The sequence below is a fragment of the Xiphophorus couchianus genome, chromosome 12, assembly GCF_001444195.1.
Source record: "Xiphophorus couchianus chromosome 12, X_couchianus-1.0, whole genome shotgun sequence".
Taxonomy (NCBI): Eukaryota; Metazoa; Chordata; class Actinopteri; order Cyprinodontiformes; family Poeciliidae; genus Xiphophorus; species Xiphophorus couchianus.
In genome coordinates this window covers 21,818,376-21,834,018 of record NC_040239.1, presented here as the reverse complement: position 1 = coordinate 21,834,018, position 15,643 = coordinate 21,818,376, and the positions used below count along the sequence as shown (strand labels likewise).

The 15,643-nt window shown below is 38.3% G+C and overlaps 1 protein-coding gene across 1 annotated transcript in view; it reads right to left on the bottom strand.

The window, feature by feature from the left end:
* antxr1a (ANTXR cell adhesion molecule 1a) overlaps positions 1-15,643 on the bottom strand; it is a 31,561-nt gene that overhangs the window by 15,231 nt on the left and 687 nt on the right. The window contains exons 2-10 of the mRNA XM_028033265.1: positions 12,814-12,885; positions 12,666-12,737; positions 10,643-10,724; positions 10,431-10,464; positions 8,847-8,926; positions 8,209-8,277; positions 5,660-5,740; positions 5,057-5,117; positions 3,258-3,356 (exon numbers count right to left, since the gene is read on the bottom strand). Coding sequence (XP_027889066.1) covers positions 3,258-3,356; positions 5,057-5,117; positions 5,660-5,740; positions 8,209-8,277; positions 8,847-8,926; positions 10,431-10,464; positions 10,643-10,724; positions 12,666-12,737; positions 12,814-12,885 — 650 coding nt within the window. The remainder of the gene's footprint in view (positions 1-3,257; positions 3,357-5,056; positions 5,118-5,659; positions 5,741-8,208; positions 8,278-8,846; positions 8,927-10,430; positions 10,465-10,642; positions 10,725-12,665; positions 12,738-12,813; positions 12,886-15,643) is intronic.

The following is a 15,643-nucleotide window of genomic DNA, read 5'->3' as shown; positions in this document are numbered from 1 at the left end:
AGGAAAATATGTACCAGCAGTAGGGATAGCTGCAGGACTGGGAGGATTGTCAAACAAATTCCTTTCAAGAACAGAGAAAGAAATGAACTGTTGCTCAGTGGTCCACATTTCTCCTCTCAGATGAAAGCAAAGTTTGAATTTCATTTGGAAATGAAGCCCTCAGAGTCCAAAGAGAGAGTGGAGAAGTCCAGTGACGTTTCCTCAGTTGGTGATGATTTTGAGCTCCATGTCATCTGCTAGTGTTGGCCCACTGTGTTTTCTGAAGTCCACAGTCAACACAGAAATCCACCAGGAAATTTCAGAGCACTTCGTGCTTACTTCTGTTGGCAAGCTTTGTTGATTTTATTTTCCAGCAGCTGGTTCAGTGACCTTGGTGTTACTGCGCCTGATAGGCCACTAAACTCTCCTAACATGAATCTTGTCAATTATTGTTGAAATTTTAGGAGTTAAATCAATATATGGTAGTTGACAATTATGAAATGGAAGGAAACACAATCCATCGTTTCACCATTTGTCAGATTTGATGGAGAACGTCTGTAGTAACTATTTTTCAACTCTTAAAATGGATTCTCAGTTAGATTCAGGTCTGGATTTTAACTTGACTCTAAAAGATCCTGTTCCATTCATCCTCTCATAATCTATTATTAACTGCCCCATTATTATGGGGCATGGCTTATAGAAAACCATGCCCCAGCATGACACATCCACAATTTGCTTCACTAAAACTTTATGTAGGAGTATGTGAGTAAAGGGGAGGAGAACAAATCCAGAGATTTTTATTTCTAAAAAGATTGAAATGACCTTTTATTTCCACTTCACAGCTAAGCACTACTTAGTGTTGCTCTCCAACATCAACCACCAAAAGATACATGAAGTTTGATAAAAGCTGAACATGCTTAAGGGATGTGATTACTTTTGCAAGGCACTGGAAGTCCACCTGTTGATCAAATAATTGTTCTAAAGGTTTCTCTAACAAGCACTGTCACCTGAGCCTCATGCTTGTCCTAACAAGGGGACAGCAAACCCAGGAACTGACCCTATCAACATAAGAAGCTGTTTTGTTTTTGCTACAGATACAAAGAGCAAAACAGAGGAGGAGTAACAGGGGTGGAGGTGGCCAGTTACTGCCAGAAATGACTCCACGTCACGACAAATGAGGCCAAGCATGTTCATGGACTCAAATGATCCATTTAAAGCAAAAAACAAAACTGTATAGGAGGAAATCCCAGTTCAAGAGTCGATGGGAAGTGATTTGCTGTCGTCTGCACATTTTCCAGAGAACCCTTGAGGAGAAGGGTTTTGGCTCAGCATCCTCAGTCTGCGTCACAATGTTTTATTCGACTGGTTGCTCCGGGAGAGGTCGTGTTTTGCTGTGAGGTGCGGACAAGTGCCCAGAGTTTAGAAGAAAAAGGATAAACTTTGGAAGAAGACAAATATATAAACATTGGAATGATGCTGGCAGCAGATTCTGAGGAGAAAGTTGTATGTTTGAAAAGCTGGAGAATTGGCTTTGAATTGAACATTTGTCAAATTTTCTTGCTAAGATTTTAGCAACAAAAAGTAGATTTGACAGAAACAGGAAACAGTTCTGACCTTTGGTTGAATTATTGTCCTGCAGATGAATGTATTTCTCCATATTGTTCTGACATCATAACTACAAAAGGATAATGTAGTGCAGATTTTCTAAGTGAAATGAAAATTATGGGTGATTTTCATATCACACTGTCTGCACAATGTATAAGAAGCATCATGTTAATGCCTGCAAAAGACTTCAGACTGGGTTGGCAGTTCACCTTCAGCAGGAAAACAATCTGAAACATGCAACCAGAACAATTATCGGATTGTTTGAATATAATCATATCTGTTTGTCAGAATGGTCAAGACATAAATGCTATCTGTGGGAAGACTTGAAAATTGGCATGAACAGATGCGCTTCTTCCAATCTGAGTATGAGACATATTCACCTAAAAGAGTGGAAAAAAACCAAAGGGTATGAGCACTTTTGCAAGCAACCATAGAACTGGAAGAACAGTGTGTTATAAATGTGATAAATGCTAACATCCTTGAGCCAAAGATAAACTTGTCTGTTTCATACTTTGTCCAACTGAAAAAAAACAAACATGGAAATTATTATCTGTTTTTTTAAAGTATCAGAGGTGAAGATTGTTTACATAGCTTCATTTCGCACTCAAAATGAAAGAAAGAATTCCAGAATTTTCCCATGTTTTGCAGTAATCGCCCACTGCTCCACTGAAACATCTGTCACCGAACAGCTCAGGACAAGACCTGCCAACTCCCCGCGGGCCTGACTGTTTTTGCTGCTACTTTTTTCCTGGAGACACAAACTCAAACATCAATTCATCTGTTTAACACATGTCGTGGCACAGCGCTGCTTTCCTTTTGTACCACTTTGACGAGATCTGCGTCGTGTGCAGGAGGTTAAGGACAAACACATCAGCAAAGGAAAAAAAGCTTTCATCTCTGGGAGACCCAACCATGACCCAATCATCCTCTTTTAAAGTTTACCTATTAGGGGAAATAAGTTCCAGAAAGATTGTGTGCAAACATTCTCAAGAAGCGAATTGCCCTGAGGAAAGATAGCGGGGCGGACATAAGGAGATAGCTGCTTTGCAGGAAGCTTGCAATAATATAATCAGTCACCAAACATACAAAAGAGAAAATGAGCATATTTGAAAAATACTGACCAATTATATCAACAAGAAAACACAACCTGACAAAAGCAACCATAAAGATAGCAAAATAATTTCCTAGGATCAGGTTAAAAAGTTTACAATCCTTTGTAAGTTTAACTAGAAAAGCAGACATGTTTGAACTCCGCTGATGGTAAACAGTTTTCTTTGCTCCTAATGCAGCAAGCGTAGCAGGACGGCTGCTTTTACTGCCATTACAGTAAGCCGCTTGTAAATACCAGGGGGGGATCTGTTTGGATCCATGCAGACCTTTTATCTCTGTTTGCCCTGTGTGTGGTGCAGCCGTTCTTTTATCTCCTGCTCCCCCCCTTTCATCGGCCTATAAAACAGCCCAAAATGTCGCCTTAAAAAGGCAATAATGCCAGTAGCAACAGTAAAGCTACTTGTTTGATCGGGAATGATTCCAGCTGTTCAGATGACTCCTCGATACTTGTTGTTCCAGCTGATTCCACTGCAAAACAACTGAGTTACCAGCTCTGTAGCTCCAGGTCACTCAGAGTGTGTGGTGTGTGTACGAAACATTTTGGTTGGTGATGGTTGACTTACTCTTGGTCACAGTGTCGTTGATCCGGAAGCTGCACAAAACTTTGTCGACGTTTCTAGCATGGAGGAACCCATTTCCTGTTACCACAACCTGGAATGACTCTGGTTGGAGAAACGTCCAGTACGTCAATTCAACAGCGTCGATAATGGACAAATGTAATCATATTTTAGCATCCAAAAATCTACAAGTCTTAAAAGTATGACATTTTAATAGAGCACAGTTGACTTTCTACTATTTTTCCAAACAAACAGGTTGTTTTAAAACCTGTTTCTGTAACAAATTGACCGTTACCTTGTATGAATGCATGTAACATTGGAGCACAACTAACTGATTTAAACAGAAAACAAATTGTTTTGTTGATTTAAAAAAAATCAAACAGGTATAAAGTACATTGAGTGGATGTGTAGCCATTTATTGGTGCCATAGAAAAGAATGAAGTGAGCACTCTTTGCCCAAAAATCCCTTGTGAAACAAAGGCCAGGGAAAGTCAATAGGACAGTAGGAATTGTTGCCCACCAAAAACAGTTTCCCCACTGGAAATACTTTTCTCCCTAACATTCAGAACACCTCAAAAGCTAAGCAATGAGAACAAAGCACATTTCATGCCACTGTGTGCAGATAGCTTCAGTGCAGTCATCAGTCAGACCAGTAAGGCAACCGCAGCCATTGTTTGTGAGCACAAAGTTTCTCAAGTTGTCAAACATTTTGATGTTTTATCATGGCTTTTACACCTTACGTGTCTTCTGTCAGTATGCATACTGATGTGTATGAACTGATTTATTAAATTAACTCCATTAAATAAACTATTTTCATGTTCATTCTACAGGTTTACCTACAATGACCAGCTGCAGCAAAACATTATCTTTTTGTCAGTGTTGTAACCTAATAAACGGTAACTTGTATAACAGCATTTTAACCTTGCTTCTAACCTACACATGAGTAAATAGCTTGAAGGGACCTTTTAGAGCAAGCAAAAAAATGAATGAGTGCAGGTTGACGTCTTGAGCTTGAGTGACATAGATTTAAAATTTTAAATAACATCCTGATAGCTCCATTACTGTAGACCACTGCCACTGCATTGCACCCTAATAAAACAAAACAATTGTTGACATCTGTGGACCTCAATACAATAGACTGTAATTTTTGGTTTACAATTTTTGTCACTAGTGGCTGTTTGCATAATTGTGGGGAATTAAAGAAAACTGAAGTTGCCAAAGAGAGATTTTGGGTAGCAGCCTGGATTAGGCCTACAAACCTCTGTCTTACATATTTTTCCCTTCTTGTCTCATAAGCCTTATGAACTCACATTTGAGGTGGAGACTTTGTTATCACGCTTTCTTTCAATTACTTTTTTTTTTTTTTTTTTTACATATTTCTCAATTTTAGATATGGAGATAAATATAATCAGCTACTATCCTGAACACAGCCAAGCAGGAAAAGTTGTAAAAATAATGATAAGTGTGACAATGATATTATGTGGCTGTCAAGTTAACAGATGTTGTTAAATATAATTCAGCTTAATTTGCTTCTTCTTTAGTAATATATGATATTAAAATCATTCTTTATTTTCTTACTTGTTGCAGTGAGAATAATTTATTGTCAGATTTGTGTTTTGTCGCCTTCAAAAAACAAACAAAGATAAAACTAAACTTTATGATGGGCTCCATTATACCTTGTTTTCATTTAAATGTCAGAAAAAGGTCAGACTTTGTCAAGCTGTGGGGTATGAAAGCATTCTTGAATGGGGAGTTATTAAACAGACAGAGGAAGTTAAAGAAAAGCCTCGTCTTTTCCGTCCTACCTCCTGCACATATGCTGGAAGGCTCTGCTGCCAGAATCTCAATGCAGGACTTCTTCAAAATCTGAGGGAAAAAACAGAAAACGAACACAATTTGCGTCTTTCAGCAATACTAGAGTTTGTTTTTTTCACACTGTAAACCAGTTTGAACCATGGGGCATTTTGAGGTTCATGTGTAGTAACTGCTGTAAAGGACTGGCCCACATTTATCTAGAAACATGTACGCTGTGACCCCTAAAGAGGAGGAGGGTTGATTCATAACCCAGTGGCACACACACACACACACACACACACACGCACGCACGCACGCACGCACACACACACACACACACACACACATCCCGGTAAGAAGCTGCAGCTTTCAGTTTGCTCTTAATTTGATCCAGATGTCTGCAGCTGTCTGACCTTTACTGTTTCTCAAAAGAAAAGAAAAAAAACTTTTCCACTTTGTTATGCATGTTCTGACGTATGATAGTTTCAAGGAATAATGGGGAACTAAATATGAGGCTAATATGAGAAGACCAATTAAGTAAAATCATTTTGTTTTCTTGGTATTAAAATCTGCTTTTTGTGTAAATGTGAGTGTGGCAACAGAGAAATGCTTACCGAATCTATAACTCCTTGCAAAGCCTCAAATCCACCATTTACAGGAAAGACGTGGTCTTTACTGTCAGCAATCTTCGCCAACTAGAAATGAAACAAATCATTACAGCTCCAAATGACAGGGGGTAGATGGTCTGGTTGCAGCTTTAGCACATTTGCTTACTAAATAAAGTAATTCTTCTTCTTCTTCTTCTACTTAACTAAAGATTTTGCTCTGTCAGAATTTAGTTGCCTTCCAAAAGTATTCATACCCTGTGAATATTTTTCATTTACAACCACAAACTTCAATGTATTTCATTGGGATTTCGTGACAGACTAACACAAAGAGGTGGAATATGAATCCAGTTGTTATGTGAGGGATTCTGGGGTTTGTTAAAGCGCATTAGTGACCAAACAGCATCATGAAGACCAACACACCTGAGGTAAAACTTTGAAGATGATGAAAACAGACAGGCTACTAAAATAATTATCTTATGATTTGAACATGATCACAAAACATTGTTTAATAAATCATCTGAAAGTAGATTATGGGACAACTGCAAACCTGCCAAGTTATGTCTGTCTACCAAAACTGACAAACCAAGAAAGGAGTTCATAGAGAACTAGACAAAAGGCCCATGGTAGCTCTGGAGGAGCTGCAGAGACTCGCTATGCAAGAGTATATTGACAGGGAAATTGCACTCAACAAATCTGGCCTGTGACAAAAATAAAGCTATAAGAAGTTTTGCTTGCACTTTACACAATCCATATAAGAGACACAATAACATGTAGAAGAACATGTGGGAGAAGGAGCTCTGGTCATATGAGCTGTTTGGCGTACATTAAAATCCGTTGGGTTATAAAAACAAAACAAAAATAACTTCTCTGGAATATATTTTGAACCAAATATGTTGTGAGAATTTGTGGAAAAAAATCTCCCCCATTCGAGGTTATCAGTTTAATCTTAACATAATTAAGTCTCCTTCCTCTGATAAAGCATGGCGGTGGCAGCATTATGCTACTGAGATGTTTTTATTAACATTATTAACTCTAGGTAGAGTTAATAACGAGATGAATGGATCTACAGTCATTGCAGTCCTGGAGGAAACCTATCAGAGGCTGCAAAAGGCTAATTATTCTGCTGGATGAAATGATTAAGATCAAGGTATACTCATGGATTAGAATGGCCCAGTCAAAGTTCATTCTTTGAGCCCACTGAAAATCGACTAAAGATTAAAATGTTCCGTTAGCTATTTAGAGCTAAAATAAGTAACTCTGATATTTGTTGGCGATGTAAACAAAGTCCAGGAGACATGCTTCATATGTTCCTCATGTGTCCGAACCTCATTTCTTATTGGCAGGAGGTTATGGGAAAAATTAACAGCACCCTTAACTCCAACTTACTCTTGACACCTACATTGGAACTTCTTAACATCTTAGATTATAAGGTCAAAAGAGGAACAAAAAAGGCACAATGGTTAAAAATAGCCCTCACCACGGCAAGACGAGTTATATTAAGACACTGGAATGGTCAAAATATCCCTACCTATACAGAATGGTATGCGGCACTTTCAGAGACCGCCTCTTACGAACGACTCATCCACAAGATAAACGGTCAGATTGAGGCGTATCAGAGTACGTGGGAACCGTTCTTAAAACCAGAGAGGAAAGGCTGAAATACTATTGGTCCAAAATGGAAAACAAAAATCAAAAATATATATTTATTTAAAAAAATAAAAGATACAGTGTGTGTGAACTTTTTATTTACATTATTTTATTTTTATTTTACTATATTTTCTTTTGCTTTAGCTCCTTCTGCTGGCTAGGGTGGGGGGAGGATCGGGATGGGTTCAGGGGGGAAAATGTTAAAAACTCAAGTCCTTCCCTGTATAACTACTTAATGTTGCATACTTTACAGTACTAATATTGTCAACATCGGTTTCACTGTATGTTTAATTGTTGAAGGATTTAATAAACATCCAAACTGAGCATATGTCATTTTCCAAAGAAGTTGGACCAAAAATATTATTCTCTAAATATGCAAAGCTGAAAGAGACATACCGCAAAAAAACATGATCCTGTAGTCCCTGCAACAGAACAAACTATTGACTGAGAGGAAGGGAATATAAATGCATGCCACACTTTTCAGATTTATATGCGTCAAAAAGAAACCCATGCATTGCTTACCTTTGACCTGACAGTTATGAGCTACTTCGTGTAGGTCTAATACACGAAATCCCAATAAAATAAATTGATGCTTGTTATTACAATGGGACAAAATGGGGAAAAAATCTTGGTGTTAATAAAAATACAAAACCAGCGTGCTGAAAGAAATTGAAAAATATGCAACATTGTTGTAAAAAAAAAGACTTATTGCCTTGACACAACACATTAATCGAACTAACAAGCATCAAATCCTGAATGAGCAATTATTTATTCTTTGCAGAAATAAAATCGCTTAATTTGGATTTCCAAAGCTCACACGTTTGTTTTTCGCTGACATTGGAAGTTACAACTCACTTAAGGCGACGCTTTGATGTCATGGGGCAAAAAACCCCTTCAAAACCACACACCTGTGTCTCATTGAAGTCCTTGACTCCAACGCAGTAAACTGTGGCACCCAGACTTCTGGAGCGGTTTGCCTGTCAGGAATGTACACAGAATCACAGTGGAAACAGGAAGAAGCTCGATGCCTGGCTTCAATTACACCTCCGCCTTTCACAGCATCACCCAAAACATATCTCTAAAATTGATTTTTGCCTCTGACAAGCAGTTAAGCAATACTGTTTTACTGCATAACAACACTCAAAAGCCTAATAACATAAATGTTACACTGTTATTATCTGACTGCCAGGCAAAATATGCAGGTCTGATTCTTCATTTTACAGAAAATTATTACCCTGGAGTTTGCAGTTGACAGTTACTGACATTAAGACCCCCCACCCCGTAATTTCCAAGAAGCTAATTTCCAGCTAACGGGAATCTCAGATCAGCCTGGCTAGTCAACATGTATCTGAAGCAATAAAAGCAAAGAATGGAGGGACTGCTGCATGCGGAGTGCCTGCAAGGTCTAAGGAGCAGATAAACCATTAGATCCCAGATAGCAGGGAGAACGAAAGATGATATATGTCATGGCAGACTTTCATCTGGCTCATTTAGTGTGTCGGTCACATGCTAAAGTTTGTCATATTCTCTGTTTTCACTGCCTCACCTCCCTCTCTGCATAGAAGAAAAAGTCCTCGAGAAGCTCTCCATCAGTCAGAGCTATGATGACGCTGGCAGTGCGGTAACCTGCACACAGAAGCAATCAAAAAGATGTGTTATTATCATGGCTCATCTTATTCTTAATATTATAGGAGAACAAATGCAGGTCAGTTGGATTGGAAGTTTCAAAACAACCCAAAGACAGCCAACCCTCAGGTTGATCATAATCTAGGAGACGCTGGAACGATAATGATGTTTCAGTCCATGCAGAATCTTATCATCACCCACGACTGAGGGAGTACCAACTCTAATAAACGTATTCAAAATTACATATGAACAATCTATAGGTAAGCACGGTGGTGGCAGCATCATGCAAAGGGAGTGTTTCACTGCCAGATGCTCTAGCATGTAGCACATAGAGGATGAAATAACGCAGGAGGACTTCCGAATTATTCTTTACTTTGATCTTAAATCAACACCTGAATTGCTGAAATGTGGACACAGCTGGATGTTCCAAGAGTGATAGAAAACTCACACCGAAACAGACGTTTGAGAATTATTACAAAATTGTATGATACAGCACAATGTATGGGACAATTAATCATGTATTGTGTGCATGTATATTTGGTGTATATTTCCTATTTTAGAAAATCTAATTCAATTCCACTTTATTGTCAAAACTGTCAAGACATACACAGAGTTTAACCCTTTCATGCATAGTGGTCACTACAGTGGACAGCTATCTAAAAGCCATTTTCTTGTGCTTCCTGTGGATTTTTATGTTATAAATGCACACAGACCACTGAAGTGGACACTAATGCATCATAAAATATACCATCAACTACTGGCCATCAGCTGCAAATGCAAGAAATTATTTTTGTTAAATACAATATGGCCGACAGACAAAAAAGCATGAGAACCGACCCGGTCCCTCCTACTGTAGACGACTCTTGCAAGTAAAAAAAATATTGTGACATCAGATAACCCCTAAGGAACAATACTACTGATGTATTTTTCAAATAACAACTTTGTATTTGGACAAAATTACAATTGATCACATAACAATAAAAAAAAAAAAAAAAAATTTTTTTACAAAAAAATGTTCCTACCTTTTTTTATGCCTTAAGAAATTTTTTTTTTTTAATGGAAAAAAAATTCTGACACAAAGGATCATAATTCATGCTGTTTCCCTAATGTCCCTGGTACAAACAGCAATGCACAAAAATGATAAAAGTGCTATGTGAATCCCTCACAGTGTAGTAAGCTTTGTGTTTCATAAAAATAGAAAAGGTTTCAGGCCTACTTGTACAGACTGAATTATGAATTACAGCTGTGGCCAAAACTTGAAGTTATCCTGAAGGCTAATCCAAGAAAGAGAGTAAAAACTATTTACCATCACTTCAGCCAGGACTTTGTTTCCACATGGGACATTTTAAAAGACAAATCAAAATAATTTGCAGAAAGTAGAGGCGAAATATTTTCCAACTTTGAAGCTTTGTAAAAATAAAAATCTGACAGCAAAACATCCTTCCTCAGCTCAGCTGCCTCTTGGAGCCGAGTTGTGCTTCTGTTAGCTACAGATAAAACCCACCTTCTGTGTTTCCATGGTAAATCTGCTCACTGGCCTGTAAAAATAAAAGACAATTCTGCATGAAACAGTGAAACAAGCAGTGAATAAAGTGAAGCCCCTTCCTGCTCTTACACAGGAACCATGCAGGAGCTCTGCACTGTGTGGTTCCTGTTTCTGGAGCCGTCGTAGCGGTAAGACCTGAGTTATCTCTGAGCTGGATGCTGTTCACTTACCCGCTGGATGCCCTCATGCATATAAGTGTCTCCTCCTGGTAGAACTGCCTGGAGCTCCTCCAGACCTTTACGGATACGTTCCCTGTGCAGAAACCCAGAGGAACAGATAATGCTATATGATCAGAAATATTTATTCTGTCAGATTCATTTGTTGATTTATCTCCACACTGAAGCCAGACACACTTAAGTTTGGTCACAGAATTATAGTTTCCATGAAAGCAGTCCTTTGAGAAAATACAAGCAATGTGTAGCAGATGTGTACAATCCAATCAGTACATATGAGGTTTTGCAAAACTAGCAGTAAAGGTCAAACATTTGACACATTTTGTCACATTTAGACTACAGACTATTTTATTTGCATTGTACTTAAAAATCTGAACCAAATTACTGCATGATTGTGTGGTGAAAGAACATCCACCAACTGATAGTTGTGTCTACCTGTCTTTACAAATAGTTCAAGTCAGGCTGGATGAAAAGAGTCAGTGAAATTTTGAATTAAATATGGACTTGGACTAGGCCATTCTAACAGATTCCTGTGCTTTGACCTAAACCAGGGGTGTCAAACTCCAGTCCTCAAGGGCTGCTGTCCTGCAGTTTTTAGATGTGCCACAGGGTCAAAACACTGGAATGAAATGGTTTAATTACCTCCTCCTTGTGTAGATCAGTTCTCCAGAGCCTTAATGACCTAATTATTCTATTCAGGTGTGGTGCAGCAGAGGCACATCTAAAAGTTGCAGGACTGCGGCCCTCGAGGACTGGAGTTTAACACCTGTGATCTAAACCATTCCAGTGTAAGTAGCATTGAATGTTTATGCTTGCTATCCTGTTGGAAACTGAGCCTCATCCCAAGTCTCACGTCTTTTACAGCATCCAACAGATTTTCTTCCAGGACTGTGCTTTAACTAGCTGCATTCATCTTTCCATCAAATCTGACCAGCTTTATGTCCCTGCTGATAGAAAGGCATCACAAAAGCATGATGCTCCCAACACCATGTTGATGGAGGGGATGGAAGCATAGCATTTATTGCATGATTTTTTTTAATTCCATTTTATTTTATTTATTGAAAATGGGACACTATAGCATTAACAAACAGGACTAAAATTACTAAAGGTGCAGAATTTAGCCATTGATGTCATTTCCATTTATAGTCCTGAGCAGATGAATGGGACAAGAAATACAGAGTGAAGAAAAGAGACTAAAAGAAGCAAAGATTAAGAAGAGAAAAAATAAACAAGACAATAATCAACAGACAGATATTATTATTAACAAAACCAGACCCAGTCAAGCAAGAAAACTGGACAAAAAACAGCGACTAGATAAAATTAGACTTAAAATGCAGCATGCAGGAGGTAAATTGTTCATGTTGCTTTCTTAAATGATTCTCTGTATCTCTACGTGGCTCCTCAAAAAACTCAAAGCAGGACTTCTTATGACTTTCTTTCACCAATGGATTTTGTCTTGCTACTCCTCCATAACGACCAAATATGCCAAGTTCACAATGAGTGGCTGTCCAGATTCTTCCATTTGATATATGAATCTCTGTAAATCCTCCAGAGATATGCTATTTACTACTAATTTTATATAGTAGCATAAGGGCAAAGGAGGCTGAAGGTATACGTAAAGTACACTTTTCACATTTTTCTTTGTAAAGGTATTTAAAAACACTTGGATACGTTTTCTTCCACTTTACAGATAGTCACCATTTTGTGTTTCTTGCAGCGTGTTTGTCTACCAACATTAGTTATGACGGAAGCATTAAACCTTCGAGAAGATGGTCTGAATGCTCAGGAAATATAACTTCATGAACTGTTCACAATATGTCAAAATCAAATGATAAATTACGTGCCCCGACTGACAAAACTATCAGAGCAAGAGAAAGTATCTGTCTGGATTCTCTGCTCGGTCATAAAAATTGTGTGTCATAAATATCACATCTGTCCAAATCTGCAGCTTTACTGTTTCCTTTAGCTGTATGGCAGAGAAGCAAAGGATTATCAGCAAGTTCGGGACATCTCCTCCCACCTGTCTTCTGTCAGCCTCATCAAGATCCGTCCCTCGTTGGAGAACACAATGAAGGACATCCGCAACTGTGGGCTGAGGTGAGAAGAGCAGGAAAATAATCAGTAATTAGGTCTTACCAGCCACTTTCTCACTGACACTGGGCTATTACCTTATGAATTTATGTGCCAGGTGTTCAACAAAACTGTAGATTTCATTCCAGTGATTCTGCACACTTCCAGATCTGAGAAGAGAGCAGACAACTTAACATGAGCAGAATATGCTTCAGCCTCTGTTTGAGCATCTAAGGAGTTGACAGTGATAGAGGATAGTATGCAGTGCCTTCAAAAAGGATTAAATAGACCTTGATGTATTTCCTTATGTTACCTGTTTTTATTGGGATTTTACTTTTTTTTTTATCATTGCAAAGTTTTGCATAATTCTGAAGAGGGAGAAAAAGTATGCATGCTTTTTAGATTAAACAAAAACATTTTAAAACATGTGATCCATGTCCCTGAATGAACACTTTGAAAAACAAATCTTCACTACAAATACAGCTACAAGTGTTTTTCCTATGTCTTTATCAGCTATTTTCATCTTCGGATCCAAATAGCTGTTCACTGTTCTCAAGCTCAGACCGATTGAATGAAAAGTGATCCGCTTTTTTAACTCTTGCCAATGATTCTCAGTTTAATTGACTGGACCTCAATCGAGACATTTGAACGCATAAATATTTCTCGCTCTAAAAAAATCAATCGTAGCTCTGGCTGTACGTATATTTACTGACTTGCTGGAAAGAGATGCTCTGTATCAAGTTTTAGTAGAGTCTATTAGGTTTTCTTGCATAATTACATTGTTTTCATCCATCCGTCTTGCCATTAGCTCTGTTCAGTTTCCTTGTCAAAGTTGAAGAGAAGCATCCCATTGGATGATGCATTTATGTTTTTGTTAGGCATTCTGATTACCTATCATGTTTTGTTGAAATCTTCTTTTACTTTTATTTCTCTTTGCAGTGCTTAGTAAAATACAGAAAAAGGAGCTGAATCCATTAAATTGTTCAGACCTGCTTTACCTTAAGATGAATCAATGATTCCATACTTACTTAGGTATCAGTTTCTGTAGAAATCCTTTAAAAGCAACTGAAACATTTTCTAGTTACTGTGTAATCACTTCCTTGTCAGACTGATGGCAGCGGTCTTCTCCCCAATTAAATAATCTCACATCTGACCTTTTCACTGTCATATTGTAACTTGAGGGTTTCATTCCCTTGCACTGTGATCATGACAAAGGCTGCTGTTTCCTGTTCTGCTGGAAGAAAAGTACCATTTGGGAAGGTTCCTATGGCATTTGCGTTCTTGTCACTGCTGATTCTTATCGAACGGCCTTTCATTTAAACCATAAGGCCTTGAGTTTTCCCAATACATATTTTTCCAGCGTTACCATGACACAAGTCCCAGCTCGAGCAGCTGTGCCAAGAGGCTCAACATCTGGATAAAATGGAGAAAGGCAGAGCTGACAGAGAGTAAGAAGTAGTGTCCAGGATGAAGAAGTCATTGGGGGCAGATGAAGGACATCAGAGAAAGGTTCATTTGGAGAAACAATATGTTGAAATACAGGAAGAGGAGGAGTGTTTTTAGAGAACTAATGCCCAACTAAATTGTTGGTGTAAGCCAACGATTTTTGTTAAATCAACAACAAAGAGACACGCAGGAAGGAGGGAGTTGGAGGGAACCCATGCATAAACATGGAGAACATGCAAACTCGATACAGAAAGACCTCCTGCCAAGACCTTCCTGCGGTGCTATCAACTGTGCCGCTGCGTAGCCCACCAGATGTGCATCGAGACAACTAAGATCAAAAAATTTACATGAGTTAAAATGGCCAAGTCAAAGTCCAGAGTTTAATCCAGTTGAGAATCTGGGGCATTCCTTGAAAATTAATGTCCAAAGACGTTCTGCATTCCATCTGACTGAGCTTGTGTTACATTACAAAGAAAACAGGACCAAATATAAAAGTCTCTAAAGCTGCAAAGTTAGCAAGAACACACTTCAAAAGACATGGAAACTCAACAAAAAGAAGTAAAGACTCAGGGGGTTGAGTCACTTCTTTCATAAATTCTTCACGGTTTAGATTTTTACTTGTAAAACGTGTGAAAAATCATCACTGCATCAATGAAGATTTTAGAATTTACTTTTAAAAACCTCTAAAAACCATCCCTCATTTCCCTTCAGCCTTAGAATTAAGTACTATTCAGTGTTGGTCTATAACATAAAACTGCAATTTTGAGATTTGTGAATGTAAAATCACAACATGTGAAAAGCATTAAAGCAGTAGGCAAATTGTTGACAAATGAGAAAATGCTGTATTTAGCATGGCTCATCTACCGCGACTGTTTGCTATGTCTTTGGAGATGGTAAATGCTGCTGAAAAGGTTGTGACCTACATTTGAGCATGAACTGAAATTGCTGAAACACACATGCATGGGTCTTTCAAGAACTTTACATTGACTTCCATTCATTTTCTATTTATGTCCATAACCTCACCCTGACCCTTACAGGAAATGCAACCATTGTCAGTGCATGCCTACCCTGAAACCTAACCTAAATTCAATTCACACCTCTGTCCTAAACCTAACCCTTAACCCTACAACAGCATTTCTTCTTATGGTCTCTGGGCTTTGGACCCCATAAGGAACAGTGGGTCCTCTGAATTATTTGTTGGTAAAATGGGCCTTACATGGTGCGAATTACCAAAACACACACACATGCATACACACAAAATGATGAGTCAAGTCCAAGTTAGACAAACACAGATGTCTGCATGTCAAAACTTAACAAGCTAGTTATTGTAGCTCCCTGGTGATTAAAGAGCATTTGAAAATTTACTGCAGCGAAACTGACATGTTACACTTAGAGCACAAAACACAACTGGTTAAACATCACAAATCATTAATGTTAAAGGCTGATGTACTCTGCACTTTGCTGCCATGGAGAGTATAACTA